The 20,964-nt window shown below is 41.9% G+C and overlaps 1 protein-coding gene across 16 annotated transcripts in view; it reads left to right on the top strand.

The window, feature by feature from the left end:
• The window catches only part of LOC125461688 (CREB3 regulatory factor-like), a 169,935-nt gene that overhangs the window by 30,694 nt on the left and 118,277 nt on the right, over nt 1-20,964 (top strand). For 14 of the 16 annotated variants that reach the window (XM_059652987.1, XM_059652986.1, XM_059652985.1 and 11 more), the window contains one exon: nt 10,176-10,249. Coding sequence is in view for 4 of the 16 variants with exons in the window: in XM_059652988.1 (XP_059508971.1) it covers nt 10,247-10,249 (3 nt within the window). In the remaining 12 variants the exon portion in view is untranslated. Of the gene's footprint in view, nt 1-8,324; nt 8,396-10,175; nt 10,250-20,964 lie in introns of those variants that run through there. The other 2 variants (XM_048550706.2, XM_048550702.2) reach the window with 2 other exon arrangements.

Raw genomic sequence — 20,964 nt, 5'->3', positions numbered from 1 at the left:
TCCTCCCCAAAGAGCCATTTTTTAGAAAAAGTGCCCCAACTCTCTTCTCTGAGGAAGTGCTCAAGTGACCTTTCGGTAGTTTATCCTGAGGTTTAGGGTTTAACTGTTTGTATCCCTTGCATAATTCCCTGAGTGCTGATTTGTTTGTGCCGGGGGTGGGGGGGTTGGTGTCCCTGTGACAGCACTCCTAATGAATCAGCTTCATTGCCTGGATGTTGCATCAAGAGAGCCGCTGGCGATACTGTGACTCGTGACAAATCATTCGCTGTGTTTCTTTCCCAAAACACACAAGAAAAAATTCTTAGGAAAACCAAAGACTCGACATTTTTTTCTTTTCCGCCAATTACCACCAAAATGATTTATTTCAATTACAATTCAAATTAAAGGGTTTTTTTTCCTAAAATGTTCAGAGTTTCCACTTTTGATGGATCCCAGCTCCAGACATTGATCGAGATGCTGAAAGTTTGTGTGTGTGTGTAGCACTACCAATTTTGCAAATTCCTGATACTAGATTTAAACAGATGACCTCTTGAATAAGCAAATTTAACTCACTGGTTACAGCACAAAGCTTCAGGCGTTGCATGGTGACACAGGACATGGGAGGAGTGCGAAAAGTTTGGAAGAATTTGACCTGAAGAGGTAGGGTTTGATGGGGCTGTGTAGGGACAGAGGGACAGTGATTATTGAAAAATGACAAAAAATTGATCAGTTAAAGAGAGAGAGAGAGAGAGAGAGATATCAATGCCATTGTAGAAAAAGAGGCGGGGAAAAATACAGAGATGCCTGCAGTGACGGGGGGAAAGATCAACGTGTGAACAGTGAGTAGACAAGCTGGAAGTAAGGGTGGGATAATTGCACGAACAAAATGTCAAAAGTCAGTCTGATTGTGGCCAAAAACAAGTGGTTGATAGAATGATAGTAAAGTGAGGGGAGAGAGAGCCTGAGTATTTGTAAAAATAAGAAATAAAGTGGGAGAGGTGTTAGGGTAATTACTAGATGGAGAAAATCCAGATAATTGGGAAGAGATAAAAATAATGATTGGCATGTTAGATAAGTACATGAATAGAAAAGGTTTAGAGGGATATGGGCCAGGATCAGGTAGGTGGGACTAGTTTAATTTAAGATTATGTCTGACATGGACTGGTTGGACTGAAGGGTCTGTTTCTGTGCTGTGTAACTCTAAGAGTAATCACTGAGAAAGGAAGAGAGAGATGGTAGGAATGATTAGAAGGTGTCAGGGAGAGAGGGGGAGAGAGAGAGAGAGAGAGAGAGACTATGATTAATTAATAAATAACTAACTATAAAGGCAGTACTGTATTATGACTGGGAACATGGAAGGCACACTTGATACAGCATGGTCACTTTTTAAAATTGATTAATGTCTCTGTCCCTGTGATGTGAGGTCAGACAGCACAGGATCAGAATCTAGAACTTGCCAAAGGTTTGACAGAGAAAGGAATGGAGGGCAATATTAGAAATTTGGAAGTAGGTGATGTCAGAGATTCTGAGGGTTTGTGTCCCAAAACACAGGCAAAAAAAAACTGTAAATGTTGAAAGTCTGTAATAAAAACCAAAAGGGCTGGACAAACACAGTTTTTGGGAGCGTGGATGGAGGGGGAGAAACAGAGTTCATGTTTTGAGTTTGATTTTGATTCTTCTTCAGAACTGAAGGGGGATGGATTTTATGCTGTAGAAAAATGCAGGTGAACAGAAGGGGTCAGACAATGAGGGAGATTAGTGATAACAAATGTCACAGACAAATGTACAGGGAGTGTTGTGTTTGTAAAGAAGAGAGATTGGAGTGAGGGGTCAAAGATTACATGGCGGGGGGAAGGCAGGAGAATGGGGTTGAGAAACATGACTGAATGGTGGCATGAATGACCTAATTCTGCTCTTATTTTATGGTCCAGAATAGATGTTAATAGCAGAGTGAAGGTTAGCTCTGCTAAAGGATGAACCTGACTCTAGGCAATCAAAAGGAGGATGGAATGGGTTTGGATGTTCAGTTCAGAATTGGTGATGCGTTAAGAGTTTGTTGCTTAAAAATAATGGCTCTGTTCCTCACTTTGTTTTAACTGAAGGAACGTGCCATCATTAGAATCAGAATTGTTAGGATGCAGAAGAAGGCTAGTTTTCTGCATCCATCTTCAAAGACTGAATGTTACATAGCAATCTGTGGAGGGGAACAGAGAGAGAAAGAGCCGGATGATATCACTGAAATAGTTGGAGTTTTATTAGACAAGGTAATTAAAAGGTATGAAGCAAAGGCTGGAGAACAGTTAAGTCCCTGATCAAATTGAAGAGAGGAGTAGGTCTAACAAGCAGAATGGTCAGCATCTGTTGTGAAATGTGCCTTTTGGTGCACCAGTGGATCTCTGGGGCAGTTTGGTAGACAAGGAAGAGGAGTGGGTCGAAGAAAGTTCCCAGGGGTAACAATGTGGATGGGGAGGAGTGAAATTAAGTGAGGGCAGCCCTGCAGAGTGGAGGAGAGACATTGAGCAGAATGGTACAGTTGATTCTAATCAAAGGCTCGAGGCAAGTTGAGATGAGGAATAGTACTAGTCCTGGAGTATCTCATTCTGACTTTGGTTTTAGGCTTGTGACAGGAGCAGATATCCAATTGTAGAGACCTATATGAGGAGTTGTGGGAATGCTTTTGAGAAGACTGAACAATATGTTGAAAGAAAAGGAAGCTGAAGATGGATTAATTACGTTTTTAAAAAAAAGGATGAGCTTCTGAGCAGTGGAATGGCAGCGACTAGTTTGAAAGAGGAGGAGGAAGTTCCTGCCATCAGCTGGAGTGGGAGGCCAGGAAAGGAGTTTGACAGTAGTGAGAACAGACTCTGGAGGGGAAGAGGCTGGGTCCTGTAGATAAGCTTCAAGAGATCATGAGGGGTGATGGAGAAGATCAAGGATGATCAGGCGCAGAGGATGATGATGCCCTGGGGTGAAGCTTGACTTGGTGGAAAAGGGGAGAAAGCCTGAGAAAGCCAGAAAAAGAATGGATTATTTTGATCTGAGTTCCTGGTCCCTTTGAACATAGAACTGAAGACAGGAAGAAGGGAGTTTAAGGAAACAGTAGTGGTGACAGGAAGCCAGGGGTTTTGATTGCTGTTCACCTTGCTTTGGAATAATGGGCTGTTTTAGCAGAAGAGATGTTGTGGTGCAATAGATTTGTTGATGATTGTTTGACCCAGCTGTGCATCTGTTAGGCTGAAGCATATGGCTTTTGGATTTGAGGGACAGAGGATGGGTACCCTTGCCAAAGGCAGTAGCCAGAATGTGAGCCAGTAGGGATTTTACCGGGGAAGATGCCAGCGACGGTAAATGAGCAATTCCAAAACTGGAGATGAATTAGCAAGTGCAAGATTAGATAGAACGGGCATTTATAGCGTGAGATGTGGTGAGAGACAGACAGGGATCAGCAACTATTATATGGAGAGAAAAATCAGGATAATACTGAAGGAGGGAGAGAGCAAGTGGAGCAAGAAATAAAAATAATAGTGAAGACAATGGTAAAGACAATGACTGAAAATAAGCAGAGGTTAAAACCTAGGAAACATTAGAAAAGGATGGGATTTGGGTAATAATAAGGAGAAAGAGTGATTTGAGTAAATGTGAGCTCATCAAAGCCTTTGCAAATGGTGCTGTAACTTGTACCAAGTCCCATGTACTAAAATCAGTCCTCTGCTCAATGAGCAGTACCCTGCTTTGTAAGGTTCTCATTCTTGTTTTAAATCCCCCATGGCCTCAAGTCTTCCTAGCTGTTGCTATTTTGTTCAGTTTGTCATGTAAGGCCTTGTTAAAAGCTTTACTGAAGTCGACATAGACTACATTAATTGTAGTTGGCTCATCTACTTGCTTAGTCACCTCCTTGAAAAAAGTCAACTTTGTTAGCCTTTACTGACAATTGTTGATTAATCCTTGCCCGTCCAAGTGGCAATTAATTCTGTCCCTTAGATCTTTTTTCCCTATTACTTCCCTCCCACAGGTGTTAGGTTCACTGGCCTATAGTCTCCTGATTTATTCTCAACTACCCTCTTGAATAACCTTACCATGACCGAAAGGGAGAGTGACATCAGGGATTGGAAAATCAGGTGGGGAGCAGAGGAAGTTAGATCTGGAAAATGACTAACGGTGGGGATTGGGAAAGATGTGCAAAGTGACTGAAAGGAGAATGAGATCTGGGTTAACAAGGTGTAGAACTGGATGAACACAGCAGGCTAAGCAGCATCAGAAGAGCAGGAAAGCTGACACTTTGGGTCTAGACCCTTCTTCAGAAGTTACTGTGTTCATCCACTCTACACCTTGTTATGTCAGATTCTCCAGCATCAGCAGTTCCTGCTATCTCTGAGATCTGGGTATTCACTTCAAGGGGAGTAAGGGGGTTGATTAATTCAGTTGGCTGGATGATAAGTTTGCAATGCAGAGTGACATAAAATGTGCAGGTTCAATTTCTGAGATTACCTTCAGAGGCTTGTGTCTCATCTGAGGCACGATGACCGTCAAGTGTCTGTCTGTCTCTCTTTCTGTGTCTGTCTCTGTCATAAGAGAGCAGCCCTAAGGCCCTCTAGGAAGATAGCAACTTTACCCAGAGGGGGCTGAGAGAGTGATTATGGAGAATTACTGACAGAGAGCTAGAGATATGGATCAGGAAAAAAAAGAGAGAGATTGGGTTCCTTAACTGAAAAGGAGAAAGTGAAAGAAATTTTCCAGCTCAACCCCTATGGTAAAGGTCAGCCACCAGAAAACGAAAGTGAGTCATAATTCCTGGAAATAAGTAACAGGAAACAAAACAGGCTCATGCTCAAGACATCCAACTATTTCATTTCTTGTCTTGCTGTAGCTTCCTGTGGCTCCACGTCTAGGTCTGTACAGGAAAAAGTGCACTGAAGGAAGGGTGACCATAAGCATTGGGGTGTCTTGAATTCAGATATGTTTTCTCCAGCCCCTTCCAAAACGGTTTTTAATGATCAGAAACCCTTTAGGAATATGTGCAAAGTGGAAGGAGAGATGAGTTTAATCTGCAAAAGGATATGCAATCTGAAATACTTCTTTGGTGTAAATGACATACTAATCAAAATAAAATATTTATTTATCCCACTATTTCAATCGTCCAATATTTGTTTGTTGACTCCTCCTAACCCAGTACAATCCCACAAATGAATATTTGTTTTTGGGATAACAAGGTGTAGAGCTGGATACACACAGCAGGCTAAGCAGCATCAGAAGAGCAGGAAGGCTGACGTTTCGGGCCAGGATGTTTGGACACTGCAGTAAAGTAGGAAGGCTGGTGTTAACAGTGTATTTAAATAGGTTGGTTTGTAAATTAGGTAAAATGCAATGGTGTATTAATATGTAACTTGGATTGTACTCTGTTCAGGCTACTTTAAATAGAATGGAGTTTAACAGAAATTGGTTCTGTTCATACAAGTAACTTACAGCTGCAAAAGAGGATTTGAAGTTTGGAACTTATTCGTACTTTGCTAACTTGAAATAAGTATGTAAAATAATCAAGACACTGGTTTAACAAGTAAATATTTAAATTAGAGTGTTGTATAGCGTTTGACAAATCTACTAAATTAAACAATAATCTCTATAAAATGTGGTGAATACTAGCCATAAAAATAGCAATTGCTGCAGAAATTCAGCAGATCTGGCAGCATCTATGGAGAGAAAATCAGAATCAATGTTTTGAGTCCAGTGACCCTTCTTCAGAACTGATAGTAGCTAGGAAAAAACAGTATATATGCTGAAAAAGGGGGTGAAGGAGCAAGCAAACAGGTGTAGATGGAGCCCAGAGAGAGTGAAAACAACAGGAAGACAAAGGGATGCTTGACTGTATATCAAGGAGAAAAAAAGCTCTCTCTCCAGGCTCCATCTCGCCTATCTGCTCACTCCTTCCCCCATCCACTGTCTTCAACATTTTTACCAGCTACAGGAACATAAGATATAGCAGCAGAATTAAGCAATTGGCCCATTGAGTCTGCTCACTGATCATGGTAGGTATGTTTCTCAGCCCCATTCTCCCACCTTCTCCCTGTAACTGTTGATTCCCTTACCAGTCAAGAACCTATCTCTGTCTTAGAGATACTCAATTACTTGGCCTCCACAGCCTTCTGTGGCAATGAGGTCCACAGATTCACCACCTTCTGGCTGAAGAAATTCCTCCTCATCTCAGTTCTAAAGGGTTGGCACTTCACTCTGAGGCTATGCCCTTGGGTTCTAGTCTCTCCTAATAGTGGAAATACATTCTCTGGATCCATTCTATCCAGGGTTTTCAGTAATCTGTAAGCTACTATCAGTTCTGAAGAAGCGTCACTGGACTCATAACATGAACTCCACTTTTTTCACAGATTCTGCCAAAACTGCAATTTCTGCTTTTGTTTCAGATCTTCAGTATTCGCAGTTCTTTGTTTTATTTTAGTGAACATAAGCCATATGGGTTTAGTTTTTAGTTAATTTTAAATAAGTAGAAAATTGAAGCACTGATAACTGAATAATACTTACTGTGATGATACTATGGTTGTGAGAGGTATATTTTGTCTTGGTTTGTATTTATGAAGAAAATTTGAGACAGAGGTACAATGCAATCTACTCAAAGCCAATACAGTATACAGCTTGAGAGGCCTGGGTTTTTTTTTTAAATGTTAGAACAATAGAAGCAGCCTGAATGGGTGGGGTCAAGCTCCCACAGAACCAGGATTTTTAGTTTTAGCTTTCAGCAGTTGCTGGGGTCTTGAATTTGGATGAGGAAACTGTTTTTCCTCTCTTTGTTACAGTTAAAAGCTGGGTGTTTTCTTCTTGCTGCTAGGATTGCATGTGAGATTATGTATTTTACTGAATTTGCCTTTGCCAAGGGTGTATTTCGGGGGTGTTACTATATTGGAACAGTTATTGTTTAAGTAGTAAATAAGCTATTATTCTGTTAAGCTTTCCAATAGAGTTGTTATTCCAATGCTTTATTTTATTTTGACTACAGTGTTTGAATAAAGTGTGTTTAGCTTCAAGACTGGTAGTTTGACCAATCAAAATGCAACTGGAATGCAATGCCTGGTATTTGTCTTTAAAATAAGAAAAAGTTAGGGTATAGACTTTTTAATCAATATACTTTGAAGGGGCTTGGTCTGGTCTGGTCTGGTTCATAACAATACATAGATCCAAGACTCTGTATCCATTCTGATTTTACTCTGAAGGAAGCCACTTAGCCTGTCATTCCTGTGCTTGCTCTTTTTTTTGCAAGAGCAACTTGTCCAGAAGCACTCCCCTGCTTGCTCCCTGTGACCCTGCAACTGTTTACTTTTCCGATAACCATTCCAATTCCCCTTTTGAATGTGAAACGAAACAAAGGAACTGCAGGTGCTGGAAAACAAACAAATACAGAAAAACTGTTGAAGAAAGTTAACGTTTTGGATCCGATGACCCTTCACCCGAATTGATAGTAGCTGGGAAAGGGTGGCTGGAAGGGCCACTGGACCTGAAAAATTGTGGAGGGAGTAAGTTATGTTTTGGGTCCAGTGATTCTTTGTCACCTTTTTCCCAGTTACTATCAATTTGGATGAAGGGTCATTGGATCCAAAACGTTAACTCTGCTTTCTCTCTACGAATACTACCAGACCTGCTGAATTTCTTCAGCGATTATTGCTTTTGTTCCCTTATGAAGATGCTGGTTGAATCTGCCTCCATCGTGCGGTAAGGAGCGCTTTCCTGATCTTTGTTGTGTGAAAGATTTCCTCTGGTTCTCACTCCCAAAATAAGCAATCACCTTAAATGTACACCATTTCGTTCTCAATTCTTCTGCTAATGGGAACAGTTTCTCCTCATCTTAACTCTGACCAGCCTCCTCCTGACTGCACCAGTCTCTATCAAATAACACCCTTTTCAAATATTTTCTGAGGGTCCTGGCTATACTTATCTCATAAATAATCAAAATACCAGGTGCTTAATTTTAGGTTTAAAATTGAACTTTGTTCTATAAACAACGAAACAGAATGCCCTCACTCTTGTTTTCGTACATTAGACGTTAAAATGGTCCTCGTTAAACAGTGGTGACTTTATATTTTGGGTCTTCAGTAGCACTCAAACCTCAGGAATTTGTTTTATTAAACGTGTGGTTTTACTTCAAGGCAGTTGAGACACTTTACCTTTTGGATTTAGAAACTGGTTGAAGTTGCTATTTACTTCTGCCGAAGGGAAGCGCCTGGGGAGATTCCCGTTTGTGGACAGTCCCCGAACAGTGTCTTGTCGAATGAGGCAGCTTTGTGACTCCGGCTGGGCCTGAGACCGGCCACTGGCTTCAGGAGGGACCGGATCAGCTGCGCCTGAGAGCGGTCGCGGCCGCTCACTTGGTGCCCCATTTTAACCCGAGCTGCGCCAATATCGGACGCCTCAACCGGTGACTGAAAGCAGCATGGAGTCTTTTCTCTCTTTCTCTCTCTCGTCTGTTACTCGCGAGCTCCTTTCTTTGCTTATTTTCTTTCTTTTTCTGTCTCCCTTCCTTTCACTTTTTTTCTTTCTCTCTCTTCCTTTCAATGCTTTCTCACTCTCTCCCTTTCGTTTTTTTTCTCTCTCCCCTTTTCACTTTTCCCTTCTCCCCCCTTTTCACTTTTTTCTGTCTCTCTCTCTCTCTCCCTTTCACCTTTCTCTCTCTCTCCCTTTCACCTTTCTCTCTCTCTCCCTTTCACTTTTCTCTCTCTCTCTCTCCCTTTCACTTTTTTTCTCTCTCCCTTTCACTTTTTTTCTCTCTCCCTTTCACTTTTTTTCTCTCTCCCTTTCACTTTTTTCTCTCTCTCTCCCTTTCACTTTTTTCTCTCTCTCTCCCTTTCACTTTTTTCTCTCTCTCTCCCTTTCACTTTTCTCTCTCTCTCCCTTTCACTCTCTCTCTCCCTTTCACTTTTTTTCTCTCTCCCTTTCGCTTTCTCTCTCTCTCTCTCTCTCTCTCCCTTTCACTCTCTCTCTCTCTCTCTCTCTCCCTTTCACTCTCTCTCTCTCCCTTTCACTTTTTTTCTCTCTCCCTTTCGCTTTCTCTATCTCTCTCCCTTTCACTTTTTCTCTCTCTCCCTTTCGCTTTCTCTCTCTCTCTCCCTTTCACTTTTTTCCTCTCTCTCTCCCTTTCACTTTTTTCTCTCTCTCTCCCTTTCACTTTTCTCTCTCTCTCCCTTTCACTTTTCTCTCTCTCTCCCTTTCACTCTCTCTCTCCCTTTCACTTTTTTTCTCTCTCCCTTTCGCTTTCTCTCTCTCTCTCTCTCTCCCTTTCACTCTCTCTCTCTCTCTCTCTCCCTTTCACTTTTTTTCTCTCTCCCTTTCGCTTTCTCTATCTCTCTCCCTTTCACTTTTTCTCTCTCTCCCTTTCGCTTTCTCTCTCTCTCTCCCTTTCACTTTTTTCCTCTCTCTCTCCCTTTCACTTTTCTCTATCTCTCTCCCTTTTACTTTTTTCTCTCCCTTTTCACTTTCTCTCTCTCTCCCCTTTCGCTTTTTTTCTCTCTCCCTCTCTATTTTTCTTCCTCCCTTTCACTCTTCTGTCTCTCTCCCTTTTACTTTTTTTTCCTCTCCTCTCCCCCTTTCACTTTTTACCTCTCTCTCCCCCTTTTGCTTTTTTCCTCTTCCCCCTTTCACTCTTTTTCTCTCTCTCTCTCTTTCTCTCTCCCCCTTTCACTTCTTTTCTTTCTCCCGTTCAATTTTTCTTTTCTTCCTCCCTTTCACTTTTCTTCTGTCTCTCTCCCTTTCACTTTTTTCCTCTCTCTTCCCCTTTCACTTTCTCTCTCTCTCTCTCTCTCTCTCTCTCTCTCTCTCTCTTCGCCCCCCCCCACTTCTTTCTCTCCCTCCCTGCCACTTTTTCTTTATTTCTCTCTCTCTTCTCCCATACCCCTGTAACTTTCTCTCCCTGCCTTGCTCAGTGGATGGGAGAAACGGCCCTTTCTCTCCCCCCTCCCCCATACTTTCTCTGTCTCTGTCTGTCAATGGCCCTTGAGTTATTAGTGATAGTGACAAAACATTGGCATTTAAAAATTAATCAGTGACGAGTGAAGAAATCGGTTGCAATCTGGAAAGCAGGGGAAACTAATAAAGTTGACCTCATTTTTAAATTTAAAGGAGAAGTTGATATTTTGGAAGCGCTGGGCTGTGATTGTTTGATACTTGTCAAATCTGACGCTCCTATCTATCTTGTCCAACAGCATCAGCATCAACAAGATACAGTTATTAACAGTACAATGTGGGGGAGAATCAGAGCTAGGCAGCCAAGATAATGGTAAGTAGTTTATTGGTGACCAGCATCTTTTATTTTTTGATTTTAAATATCTATATATGTTGTAGATTGTTACATTAAAATTTTTTGGTGTGAGTCAAGTTATCCTTTTAAACTTGGAGAGGTTACGTATGGATACTACAAGGAGGAAAGAGCAGGCTAAAGTTCACTGCTCCTGACGTTTTTGGTTCTTTCAGTGCCTGCATATTTCTGTGGGTGTTGTTGGACAATGCAGAATATTAATTTTGTTTAATGCTGAGTCAAAACCTTCCATTCAATGATGTCCCCACTGACAAGCTTAAGCAGAGCTGATGGTGCAAATCTACCAATGCCCACATTGTGCAGTTTAATGTCTGATGTCTGATGTCTGCTTTAATTCAAATAATCTAAATTTAATTCCTTCTGTATCAGATGGTCCCTTTGCTTTGCTATTTTACACTGCATTCAAGTTGTTGGATAAGATGATGTAAATGGAAAAAATGTTTTTAAATTCGTATTTGATTCTATGTTTTTTGAATAGCTGTTTCGTTTTACAGAATGATTTTGTTCAAGCTTTTGTTTTGCACACAAGATGAGAAACGGGGTCAAAAATGTGTCTTTTTGTCTATTTTTTCCCTTTTGGATCTGAGGGGGAGAGGTTAAGCATAATAATGCTTATGCTTGCCCTCCCTTTCTTACGCACTCCCTCTCCTTCCTTCTGTGCTGTGACGTACAGGATAAGTTACAGGATTTGAACATTAGTAGGAATGGAAGATGCTCTAGAGAAATGAAAAGTGCTTTATATAGAGCTAAACATGATCCAGCAGGGGGCTGTTACTTAGGTGTAAAGGAAATGATGCGCATGAAAAATCTGAGGGTCCTTGTTATACAATAGATTGAAATTATTCCAACAATGGCTGGTGCCAGTGAGCAAGCTAAGTCAAATGTTGAGATGTGTTAAAAGGTCAATAGTAATGAAGTAGTTGTGCCACTTCATAAGCCATTATTACAATGGCACTTGGAGTGCTATGTGCAGTCCTGGCTGCCATGGTAAAAGAAAGATATTGCAGGTATTGAAATGATTCAGAAGTAAGCACCCAACATGATTTGAAGGGGTGGTAAGGGTTGGAATACAAACAGTGATTATAGAAATTGGGCTTGTTTTTATTTAGAAAAGAGAAGGTTGTGAGCTGAACCATTTGATGTTTTGGAGATTCCGTAATGGCAAGACAATGGTGAGCATGTCTTAACACAGCTGGTCAGAGATTGAGAGGGAAAATGAGAAGGTATATCTGTTCAGGATCAGGAATTCTCTACATGCAAAAATGATGGGATCAGAGCTTCCAAATGGTCATTGGGTATATACTTTTGGAGATTTTGTGGTGGGGGTGAAGCTGGAGACTGAAGTGTGAATAAGTTGCACAGCATTTTCAAAGAGCTGGCATGAACAGGATTCGACAAATGGCCACATGCCAAGGGATTCTAGGATTCAAAGCTATTTTAAATGGAGCAGCAGTAGGAGAGGTCATCAACATTTGGAGAGTTTATGAATTCAGAATGAATTTATAGAAATAGCATTTCAGTGGTCAGTCTATAGAACAGATTCCCTGAGGAGGCAGAGGAAGTAGAAATTATTGATTCATTTAGTAGCAAATTAGATTTTCATTCAAAGTAATATTTTGGGACACACTAGGACAGGAACTTGCGGATGTGATGCATAGTGAGTGCAACAATGATTCAGGCGAATGGGTGACTGGGGTCCAATAGTTGCAAAACTGTCGACTGTTGGAGATTGACCTCACCTCATTGTCTAAGTCTGTTGTTGACTGATAGAAGTTACAAGCATTGCCATTATTTACCTATTAGTTGCCTGGTAGCAGGTGAACTAGATGGACGTTGATGTTTCTTTTATCTAAAAGTTCATCATCTTTTCTAATGCTTTTCATTTAAAAATGCCAGACATTTTAACAATGCCAGCAATATCTGGCACACAACTCCTAATGCTAAACAGTTGCACGGTCAAAAATTGTGCCAACAAAAGGATTTGACTTATGTATACATGTGATTTCTTCACCTGGACTTAGCAGGAAGCTGATTTTATGAGGAAATGTAGTAGACAGGAGGAATAATTTCGGATTATGCCTGCAAAGAATTGGCATTGATATGGCTTCCTCTTCTATAAGTGCCCTAGGATGATGTGGCTTGGTATATATTTTTGTTAGTGAACAGATTGTGTCAAACCACTCGCAGCCTTGTCTAGTATTGATTCTGTCTGCCTACAGAGAGTTGGAAAGGGTACATGTTAACAGAGAACCCATCCAGATGAACCCAGAGCACAAAGAAATGGCTAAAGACCAGATCAAAGCAGATGCCTAAAACACTTAAAAGAGTGGCTGATACCATTAGATATTTTCCTACATTTAATAGTAACAGAAATACATAACACTTGGATAGGAGGTAACTTCGTGTAAATACTTTAGGTCTGTAACGTCACCAGTGAACCCTTTTGGTCATTGATGCTTTTTAGTTACTGACTCACTGAAAATCTGAAACAACAAATTGTCAATTGCGCCAACAGGGATTTCACACCCTTCTTGGTTTGGTGCAAGAATGGGTTGATGATGGTAGTGGATTTGGGAAAGTTAGTTTCCAGCCCCATTACAGGTTCAGGCGAGGCCACTTGCCTGGACTCCCTGTGGTTGGTCACTGAGTTAGCCTGGAGAGAGTAGGCGAGACTGTGGAAATGGACAGAAAAAAAGTGGGAGCTAAGGGCAAAAGGTTACTGAACCTGAAGAACGTGGCTGTGGTTGCATGGAAGTCCTCACATATTGAGCTCTGCACCTGGGCACCAGGCAAGCATGTTGGTGCGAGGAAAAACAGCAAAAATGTGTTTCAATCCCATCACTCAAAGCATTGCATTAATATGGTGGCCTTCTGTGTGGGCAGTTGCTGCATTTCAGCTTCTTGCTGATTTCTTTGTTCGTGCAAGTGGCCAGGTGTTATGTAATTTAGATTTTACATGCAAGTTATAGCATAGTATCATAATTATTAACAATCCTGTACAGAAGGGACTCATTGACTCTGACTCTGAACTGGCTATTTTTTTTTAAAGACAAACCCAGATAGTTCAAAACTGGACCATTTGATCCATTTGGTGTTTAAGCTCTTGCAGGCAAGAGTAGCAACGGGAATTCATTTGTATTCTGCTCTAATCTCACTCTGCCTCGCTCGCTTTCTCTGTTGCCATGTTGCATAGTGATTATAAGGTGAGGAAGGGGAAGCTGTATGCTATGCATAGGCTTGTGTGACTGCATAAGTTGGTTTTGTTTTGGAGGAAGCTGATGCTCACTACTTGTTTATGACTGGTTTCTGTCACATGGTTTTATCAAGATGTAGGGTTTGTTTTGATCTGCGAACAGGATATAAATTGTGCTTGTAAATCATGACCTATGCTTACTCAGCCTCTGCATTTTTTGCTCTCCTTTTTGGGGCGATGTTTGTCATTTCCACACCCTCTGCAGCTATTCTGAAGGTGTTGAATCTACATTGAATCACGGTTACAGCTTTTGCTTACCAAGGGGGGTGAATGTCTATGGGCTCTTTGACCATCTTATGAGGCGTGATGTCCAAGTCTGGGCCTGCTCAGGCCAACCACCTGCAAACGTGCACATATTGGCTGGTCTCACTGGTAGCCTGGTTGTTCCCTCTTGCCATTCATTCTGCCCCCTACTCTTTGAAGGTCTTGTAGCCAACATTGTAACCATTATGGTGTATGTTGCAGTGAAGCTCGGCAGCTAGTGGGCATTATGGCTTGACTTTTTCTTTACTGAGCTGCATGTAATGCATTCACTCCATGACACAAACCAGGTCCTGAATACATTTTGAAATCTTGACGTTATTTTAATAAGGTCAGATTTTGTTTGTTAGTGTTCCTGTGAAGTGCTTTGGGATTTTTATACTACATTAAATATATTATATAAATGCATGTTATTGCACAGGTTTCTAATGAAATCATTAAGATTGTTGTTTTCCATAAATCCGTTTAGTGTTAAAACTCTTGCAAGTTAATTCAAGGAAGGGCTGCAAGCAATAATAAATGGTAGATAAATTTGGTGATTTTGAATTTGAGATTGAGAGGTTTACTTCTGCTCATCAAAGGCAGTAAGGCATTTGGAGTTGGGCAGTCCATGTTAAGGGCAAGTATGCAGACGGCATTGATAGACAGAATCTTCTTCCCAGAGTTGAAATGTCTAATACCACAGGCCTTGCATTTAAGGGGAGAAGGGGAGGGCTCAAACGAGATTTGAGGGTCTAGTTTTTATTTTGCACAGAGAGTAGCAGGAGTCTGGAACGTGCTGGCAGGGTAGTGGTGGAGGCAGATAAGTTAGGGGTATTTAAGGGGCTTTTTGACAGGCACATGAATAAGCAAAAAAATGGAGGGATTATGGACAATGGGCAGGCAGATAACATTAGTTTAACTTGGCATCCTGTTCGGCACAACATTGTGGGCTGAAGGGCCTGTTGCTGTGCTTAACTCTTTTTAATGCCCCATGAGAGGCTGATTGGCCTCCTCCAATTTGTATGTAAGTCGATTTCCATTTCTGTGCAGATTTGGCTGGCCTTGCTATGTTTGAACTGCTAGGTCTCTTCATCTTGCAGTTCATCCACATTTTCTGATGAATGATAAAATATTCAAGCAAGGAGTACATTCGCGTGTCAGTGCTGCTTTTACAAGGCTCGGAGATCTGGGGGAGAGACAGAAAAATGCTGGAAGTGCACAGCAGCTCCACTGCCATCTGAAAGACTAAAAGATAGGTTAATGTTTTGGACATAGAGGCTTTGGAAGAGGGTCTTCGTCAACTAATTACTCTTCTAACATTCCCAACGTTTTTTAATTTTGATGCGTAGGCAATCCGTAACTAAGTATCATCAAACCTCACTGTGTGTGTGAGTGTGTGTGAGCGTGTGTCCATGTGCAAAAGTAAGGATGTGACCAGACTTCGACAGTTAAACGTGTCGTTAAGGAACTAATTGGCAGGTAGTATTGAAGGCGGTGGATTATGTCACTGCATGAGCACCATTTGTGAATGAACTGTAGCCTGCACTTTACCCTATTCGTAGACCTCTTTCTACTGGCCCAGCCAGCTTGCCAGACATTGGGAGGAGTGGTGAGCTGCCAGTCATTGAGAAAATGCTCGCAGCAGTTTGCCACTTGGGATGTGAAACTGCTTAGCCATGAACACTTACAATCTTTGCACTTATCTTCTAGGTTAGCAGACAAAGCATTCAGGAGGACACGTACAGATTTTTGTCTCTCCAACTGTGTGTTGTGTATGGAGGGATTTCTTTAAACTCTGTAGTGCCCATGGTGTTTATAATGAAGTGAAATGAGTTAAGAATTTCACATGCATCAATTGGCACAGCATCAGAATGCATTGGTTGTTCGATGTAATGGGGCAACAGCAGGAAGTCGGAGTTGAGCAGTATCACATCAGCTATGATCTCAGCAAATGGTGGAGCAGACTCACTGGGCTGAATGGCCTCCTTCCGCTCTGATGTTGCGTACCCTTATGTTACATTGTACTGATAGGGCAAATAGGCTCAAATAGTGATGGTAATCAATCTGGTGCACTATTGATGATTCCCCTTCTATTGTGTAGAATGAGAAGGGATGATTGGTTGTCCTATAAATAGGACACAAGCCTTGATCATCTCAGAGATCGTTTGCCAACTGAGGCCCTGGAAATGCTTAGCATGCAAGTACGATTATTTTGGGCTCTGCTCTATTATAGTTAATGCTTGAGGATGAGAAATAGCCGGTTAAATTTCTGAATTGGGATATGCTATGGGTAGAGATGTGAACTTGCAATCATTGTTTTACATAGAACATAGAACATAGAACAGTACAGCACAGAACGGGCCCTTCAGCCCACAATGTTGTGCCGACCATTGATCCTCATGTATGCACCCTCAAATTTCTGTGACCATATGCATGTCCAGCAGTCTCTTAAATGACCCCAATGACCTTGCTTCTACAACTGCTGCTGCCAACGCATTCCATGCTCTCACAACTCTCTGTGTAAAGAACCTGCCTCTGACATCCCCTCTATACTTTCCTCCAACCAGCTTAAAACTATGACCCCTCGTGCTAGCCATTTCTGCCCTGGAATATCCTGCTGTTTCTTCTGACAATCCTCTGCACTATCTGCAACTCCACCAATCTCTGTATCATCTAAAGACTTGTGATTTGACCAGCTACATTTTCCTCCAAACCAGTTATTTTGATCACAAACAGCAGAGGTCCCAGCACTGATTCCTGTAGAGCACCACTAGTCACAACCCTCCATTCTGAAAAACGCCCTTCCACTTCTACTCTCTGTCTCCTATGACCAAACCAGTTCTGTATCCATCTTGCCAGCACACCCTGATACCATGTGACTTCACCTTTTGAACCACTTGAACACAAAACACAAAAGCCTGTGGAGGCCAGGTCACTCAGTATACTTAAGAATTAAATAGGTTTCTAGAAGTTTCTGAAACTGTGAAGAAACACAAGGAGAGGGGGGCAGTATGGTGTTGAGTTAGAGGATCAAGTATGATCATGTAGAAGGGTGATGTGGACTTGATGGGCCAAATGGCCTACCCAGGCTCCTGTTTTCTCTGTTTATATTTCCAGCTGTTAAACCCATTGGGGGCATTTTAATCGCTTGGACTTGTGCTTGCTGCTGGATCTTAAATCTGAAATCTGAGATTCGTATTCTTTTAGAAACCATTAAGCCGGCCTTTGTTCAAAGTCTGTTCCACACACCGACTACACTGCGGCAGAGAAAATATCTTCAGCTTGCTCGAGGCTTGCCAGTTTCATAACTCAGTTCAATAATGTGTTTATGTCTCTTAGCATTTTGGCCACCATTCCTGCCTCTACTGTAGGAACAAAATAACAAGTAACCAGTGAAGCAGCTAGTCAGGGTTTGTTCAGGTGCAATGAATTACTTGAAGAATTGTTACTGTTATATACTGATACAATATCAAGGTGCTATTACATTGTGGGAGGATTATCATGCAGGGCATTGGAAAAAATGCTTCTTTTATCTGATTAGCACCAAGGGATGTTTTAATGCCTGCTTAAATCACAAGAATACTCTTGGTTTAACATCTCATCTGAAGGCAATCACTCTTATGTTTCAGTCATCCCTCTGGCCTGAACGGAGGAGTCACCTTAGAACCTAAGGGAACCTTGGGTCACTTCATCAAGATATATAGCACGGGGAAAAAAGGCCTTTCAGCCCACCAGGGCTCATGCTGGTCAAAAATAACCACCTAACTGTTCAAATCCCACTTCCCAGCACTTGGCCCATAGCCATGAATGCCTTGGTATCAAAGTGCACATCTAAATACTTCTTAGATATGATGATGGTTTTTGTCTCTACTGTCCTTGCAAGCAGTAAGTTCTAGATTCCTGCCAATCCTCTAGGTGAAAACAAGTTTACCTCCTGCTGTTCTGTTAAATGTATGTCCCTTGGTCATTGATCCAGCCAAGGTGTTTTTCCCTTGGAAGGGGAGTCCAAAGCTAGAGGCCGTAGATTAAAGGTGAGAGGGGAAAGATTTAAAAGGGACCTGAAAGGCAATTTTCTCACACTGCAGGAAGTGCATATGTGGAATGAGCTGCCAGAAGAAGTGGTGGAGGTTGGTACAATTACAACATTTGATTTGAATTTGATTAGCATTTATCATCCCGTGCTGTCAGATGAGTCCAGTTGAAAAGTGTGCAATGGTGCCATCTCAGTTACAGGATATCGCAGTGCAGACACTTAAGTATTTGGTGCAAAATTGAAAGAATAATAAATAAAAGTCCAGCATTAGAATAAAAAGGGGAAAAAGAAGTACATGACTTTAGTGTCCTTTCCACCCAAGTCCATGTTAACACTTAGTCTCCTGTTTGCAAGGGCCACATCTCTCCACGGCATCTTCCATTCCCAGACTTGCATCCCATGATGCCCTCTGGTCTGGGACCCGCCTCTGGGTCTTGCCTCCCATGTTTATCCTGGTATGGGCCTTGCCTACTGCACCAACCTCTGGTGTGTGACGTGTCTCCAGCACTCTTCTCCCGGGCTGTCCTGGTGTATGACTAACCTTCTGTGCCAACCTTCCACCTGGTACCTACACCCCACGCTGGCCTGGTCAGGGACATATTTAAAAGGCATCTGGATGGGCACATAAATGAAAAGAGTTTGGAGAGACATGGGCCAAATGCTGGAAATTGGGACTAGATTAATTTGTAAAATCTGGTGGGCATGGATGAGTTGTTTCCTGCTGTACGTTTCTGACACTGTGACTGCCAGGGGAAAATGTTTCTGCCTGTCAACCTTATCAATCTTCCTGGTAATTTTACACATCTCAATCTTCTCTGCTCTAAAACTTGAATCTGTCCAATCTCTCTTCAGCATTGAAATTCTCCAGCCAAGACAACATCCTGGTAAATTTCCTCTCCAACCTCTCCAGTATTATCATCTCCCTATCATGAGTCTCTACATTGTGTCAGAGTGGCTCAGTGGGTAGCGCATGCTACTTTAAGTTCTGCTCCAGTTCTGAGGAGGGTTCAAACCAAGAAGTTGACTCCTCATGTTCTCAATGTCATTGGTTTTTCAGTACTTCCTTGAGCTGGGCTTTGAACCTTAACCCCTTGCCAAGGCCAGAATCCTTTTAGTGGAAACGTGTCACCTGTCATTTTAAGTGCCGGAATTTTCCTTATGAACAAACAAACAAGCAAGTCTTCCAACTTTTCTGATACTTCCTAGCTTGTCAAAACTTTAAAATTTGTCCATGATATATGGGCATTGCTGGCTAGGTCAGCATTTATTGACCAGGTCAGTTAAGAGCTAACCAGCTTTCTGTGGGTTTGGAGTTGCACATAGACCAGACCAAATTTCCTTCTCTAAAGGGCATTACAGGGGTTGCTATCACGAATAGACATCAGTTACTTTGCCATTAAGCTTGCTTTTTTTTTATTCCAGATTCTTATTGAAGGTTGAGGTGATCAGAATTCTGTCTGAATCCATGTTGAGACAACCTCTGAGAAGCACTTTCTGTTTCCAAATACAATGTTGTATCAGCTGATTTGTGTTTGTTTGTGTTGGATTTGCCAATTGTGTTGCACCAGCAGGGTATTGGGGAGCACCCATATACTGACCGCAGTCCAGCAAATATTAGGGTGGGGCAGGCACATTCTTGAACATCTCCTTTTGGGATTCTGGGGTGTATCCAACAGGTTAAGTGTTTTAAATAATAATGTAGAGCTACTTGTGTTTAAGCTTATTTAGTGTAGAAGTGAAGGTGGGGGCAGTAGTAGCTGGATTTTCAGCCGCAAATGTAAGAATCTGGAAAGAGGGATGTGCAGGATTGATAATATGTTTCAAGGTGGAGGGCTTTCTGATCATTTTTAAAAAAGCTCGTGGGACAGTAGAAGTTTAAAAAGAATCAATGGAATTGTAAGGCTGAAAGAGTACCCTGTGCAGTGAGAGGAGGGAGAGCTTAGCCCTGGGGTGTGTGATTGGCAACAATCCTTTTCACGTTCTTTAGGTACAGATTCAGAGGGATTTGAAGATGTAACTCATTAAATTAAGATTCTTTCTTTGATACGTTGAGCGAGTGGTGCTAATCCCAGACAGTCCTTATGCTTGAGACAATACGGCATTAGCTACAGCATATGAAAGAGAAACTGGGGTCTGGAGAAATGGGTTTTTTGAAGTGAAGTAGCAATCTATTTATTTAACCGTCATAGTTTCAACAGCCCAGAATCAAGCTAGAGATAGAAGTTTGAGTGGGCAATGGACACACTCTTACTACAAAGTTGAACAGAATCTTTTCTTTTGTTTTACTGGGTTTGATCTGAAGTGTTGGAGTGGGTAAAGGGGTATGCAGTGGCTGGTAACAATAAAGAAACAAAGTTATCATCCCACCGATGCCAAGCTGCAAGTAATTTTGACTTGTTTTGTCTTTGTCTGCTATTTGGTGGCATGTAGTAACCGTCTCGAAGTCGCTAGTGGTTGGATACCCCAGTGGTTGTTGCATATTCACAGTGTTCACTACAGGTTTGGTGAGGAATAATACACAGTTGACGGTGAAGCACGTGTTCAGGATGGAGACCTGGGTCACAACAGAGACGACCATCAACCCCACAAGGGGAAGCACATTTCAGGTGAAGCAGTTTCTGAGACAGTAGGAACTGCCGATGCTGGAGAATCTGAGATAACAAGGTGTAGAGCCGGATGAACACAGCAGGCCAAGCAGCATCAGAGGAGCAGGAAAGCTGACGTTTTGGGCCTAGACCCTTCTTCAGAAAACATTTCTGAAAAATGGTCTAGGCCTGAAAGGTCAGCCTTCCTGCTCCTCTGATGCTGCTTGGCCTGCTGTGTTCATCCGGCTCTACACCTTGTTATCTCAGGTGATGCCGTGACTGCTTTGCACAGGGAGTGGTGAAGTCGAGAGAGGTCGGTCAGGGCAAAGAGGCAGCTAAACCAACCAGAGTGAAAGTTGATCAAACATCTGAATTGATGCTGTAGGGGAGTATTGTTGGGTTAGAGAAAGCTCCAGATACTGTTACTCCAACACTTGTGGATTTTCACATATTCTTTATTTCTGACCAACTCTAAACTACATCATTGTCAATGACCTGGAGCCCTACACCATTGGAAAGAGCTGTTTAGATCTCCTGTCTTGCTGCTGATTAATTGTTTAAT

The sequence above is a fragment of the Stegostoma tigrinum genome, chromosome 20 (assembly GCF_030684315.1).
Source record: "Stegostoma tigrinum isolate sSteTig4 chromosome 20, sSteTig4.hap1, whole genome shotgun sequence".
Lineage (NCBI taxonomy): Eukaryota > Metazoa > Chordata > Chondrichthyes > Orectolobiformes > Stegostomatidae > Stegostoma > Stegostoma tigrinum.
Note: the sequence above shows the minus strand (reverse complement) of the source record. Positions and strands in the feature narration are given on the sequence as shown.